A 3462-nucleotide genomic window follows, 5' to 3' on the forward strand; every position below is an offset into this window, starting at 1 on the left:
CTATTGAGGCTGTTCTCACAAAGATGATGCTGAAAACAACGTAACCTAGCCAAAAACTAGCAAAACCGTTGTCACTCAGCCAATCACAAGAAAAAACGTGGTTTTGAGTAAAATCAAGAGAAAAGCAGGGTGACTCGTTGCAAACTGGAAGAAAACCTTTTTCCCCTGCAATAACGATAGAAACAACACAACTTTACGGCAAGCAGACCGTTGTGTGAGTGCAACGTGTTATAGCAAACAAAAAGCAAAAACGCTGCTTTTTGCGATATAAAGCTCAAAGAACTCAATTTTGGTGCCAACTAACCAAAACATATTTTCGGTATTATGAAGCTTGAGGCAGCGTGTTTTCTGGCGAAAAACTAAATCGCTGCTTTTTCTGACATAAAGTTCGAAGCTTCCAATTTGGTTGCCAACAAACCAAAATGTGTTTTCCGTATGATAAAGGGTCAAAAGCGAAGTTTAACTTGGAAAAAAAGGAAAAGCCTGCTCTCAGAAAAATAATGCTGAAAACAGCTTACCTTAGCAAAAAACAAACGAAAACGTTGTTTTGAGTAAAATCAAGTAAAATCAAAGTAACTCGCTGCAAACTGGCAGACAACCTTTTTCCGGTGCAATAACACTGGAAACAGCCCAATTTTACCGCAAACAAAGCAAAACATGTTTTTCCTGCAATAAAGCTACACGCAGCGTATTTTAAACACAGGAAGGGAAAAACGCTTTTTTTGTGTGTGACATAGGGCTCAAAGCAACTTAATTTAGTTGCCAACAAACCAAAACATTCTTTCGGTAATATAGAGCGTCAAAAGTGTAGTTTGGTAACGAACAAAGAGGAAAACGTTCTGCACAGAAAGATGATGCTGATTACAGCAGAACCTAGCCAAAAACAAGCAAAAACGTTGTTTTCAGTAAAATCAAGTAAAAATCAGCGTGACTCGCTGCAGCCTTCCAAAACATCTTTTCCCGTTGCAATAACGCTGGAAACAGGGCAATTTTACAGAAAACAAGCGAACACATGTTTATGGTGCAATGAAGCTGAAAGCAGCGTATTTTAGCATTTAAAAAGGGAAAACGCTACTTAAAGCAGTTTTATTTAGTTGCCAACAGCACCAGGGGGAGATCATAGATCAACAGCTGGACGAGCTGCTAGCGAATGGTAGAGTTGAAGAGTCGCAGAGCCCCTGCAGCAGTCCGGTTGTTTTGGTAAGGAGACATGATGAAGTTACCGTATGTGCATTGATCACCGCAAACTGAATTTGTGTACATAGAAAGATGCAATACCGTTAGCGAGGACCGATGATGTCGTGGAAGCGCTGGGTGGTGGCCCATGGTTCTCCTGTCTGTATTTGGCGTCTGGGTATCGGCAGATGCAAGTAAAAGAAGAGGACAGGCCCAAAACAGCATTCTCGACCCATCGTGGACAATTCCCATTGAGGGTTATGCCTTTTGGACTCACGAATGGGCCAGCTAGATTTACCAGATTGATGAATCTAGCACTCAGTGAACCGACTTCGACACACTGTCTTGCGTATTTGGATGATATTATTATCTGGGCCCCTTCCCTCGAGGAACATCTGCATAGCCTACGGTTATTATTTGACAGGATACGAACTGCTGCTCTTAAGCTGAAGCCAACTTAGTGTCGGTTTCTAAAGAGAGAAGTTTCGTTCGCAGGGCATGTTGTCTCTTCAGATGGCATTAAAACTGACCCTGACAAGGTCCAGACTGTCAGAACTTGGCCAACCCCAGTAGACATCAAAGAGCTCCAAAGCTTCATTGGTCTTGCCATTACTATAGGCGGTTTATTTCTGGATTCTCGATCGTCGCAGAACCACTCTACGAATTGTCGAGGAAGGGTGTTTCTTTCCAGTGGCAGATGGAACAAGAAAGTGCCTTCAATGAACTGAAACATCGCTTGACCATTGCACCCGTCTTGGCATATCCCGATTTTAGTCCTGATGCAGGATTATTCGTACTTGACACAGATGCCAGCCAACCCTTGGGCATTGGCGCTTTTTTATCTCGATTGCAACGCAATGACACTGAGCGTGTGATAGCTTATGGGAGTCGTTCTTTGAATGAGCAGGAAAAGAACTCTTGCGGGACTCGATTAGAGATGCTAGCTCTGGTAAACAATGTGGACCATTTTCGCTATTACTTGGCGGGACAAAAAATTGCGCCTGAGGACTGATAATCACTCATTAGTCTGCCTAATGTCTTTTAAAGAGCCTCAAGGGCAAGTGGCCCGTTGGCTGGGCCGCTTACAGTATGATTCTGAGATACAACGTCACCCGGGGAGGTTACACAATAATGCAGACGCCTTGTCTAGAAGGCCCAGACGACAACATGGGAATTATCCATCGTGTACTCCAACAGGATTATCCCAAGTTACGGTTGTTGCTAGAGACCTTCCGGTCGGTGAAACCCCACGTGAAGTGAAAAATTGTTGGTACCCAGAAGTGGTTCCACAGGCCCAAAGAGATGATCCAGATATCAGCGTGGTACTGTGTCGTTTGTTGAAAGAGTGAAGGAAACCAGCTGTTGAGGAACTTCACGTCGATGCTCTGTGCTGCTCGTGCTGTCTGGGCCCACTTTCAACTGTTGTTGCTACAACAGCGGGTTCTCTATATAAAGTCAGCTGCCCACACTACTCAAGCTAAACTGGGGATGGTTGCACCGAAACAGTTAGTGGAGCAGGCCCTTGTCGAAGTTCATGATGGCGTTGCTGGCGCCCACCTTGGAGGAATGGAGAGTCTAATGAAGATGAAAGCTAGATTCCGGAGGCCTGGCACGACCAAAGAGGTGCATTGTTACTACGATCGATGTCTGACATGTGCCAAGTGTAAGCCAAGGGCGAAACCCAGAGCACCACTGTGGTCATTTACCTCTGGCAACCCCACGCAACGCATCCATATTGACATTGTGGCTCCCTTGCCACGGTCTCGGAGAGGAAACCGCTACATCTTAACAGTTCAGTGCAGTCTTACTAACAGGGCTGAGGTGTTTGCAATGTCCAACCAGTGTGGCACAACCTCGGCAAAGATGCTTGTAAGGAACTGGATCTGCAGATCTGGTGTGCCTGACAGCATTCATAATTATCAAGGCCGTAATTTCGAGTTTAGAACATTCTCGGAAACGTGCCAGCTGCTGAGTATTAACAAGACGCTCAGCAGGACGTATCACCCTGAGGGCAATGGCCAAGTAGAAAATCTGCACAAAACCTTAAGAAGCATGTTGAAAGCTAGAGTTGAAGATAATCCAGCTACACGGGATGAGCACCTTGATTTCTGCCTGATGGCCTATCGCAGTAGTGTTCATTCCTCCACGGGGCACAACCCGTTCGAGCTCATGTTCCGTAGAGACATGAGGACACCTTTGGATGTAATGGTTGGCGGTGCCGAAGACAATGAGTGTTCCTACACTGATTTCGATGCTGTAGAACTGCACAAGTTGCACAATACTTAA

General features: G+C 45.2%; 1 protein-coding gene across 1 annotated transcript; it reads left to right on the forward strand.

Annotated features, from left to right (window-relative positions):
• The first annotated feature begins 2210 nt into the window (after window positions 1-2210).
• Window positions 2211-3462, forward strand: LOC136282499 (uncharacterized). The gene is made up of 2 exons (XM_066170138.1): window positions 2211-2498; window positions 3019-3462. The coding sequence occupies exons 1-2, from the start codon at window positions 2211-2213 to the stop codon at window positions 3460-3462; spliced, it is 732 nt and encodes a 243-aa protein (XP_066026235.1).

The sequence above is a fragment of the Pocillopora verrucosa genome, chromosome 7 (assembly GCF_036669915.1).
Source record: "Pocillopora verrucosa isolate sample1 chromosome 7, ASM3666991v2, whole genome shotgun sequence".
In the NCBI taxonomy this organism is placed as follows: Eukaryota; Metazoa; Cnidaria; class Anthozoa; order Scleractinia; family Pocilloporidae; genus Pocillopora; species Pocillopora verrucosa.

Excerpts from the sequence above, each read along its gene's own strand:
- LOC136282499 (XM_066170138.1), top strand. The coding sequence starts at position 2,211 with ATGTCTTTTAAAGAGCCTCAAGGGCAAGTGGCCCGTTGGCTGGGCCGC. Across the intron at positions 2,499-3,018 it reads ATGATCCAGATATCAGCGTG|TGTGGCACAACCTCGGCAAA; the intron begins GTACTGTGTCGT and ends ATGTCCAACCAG.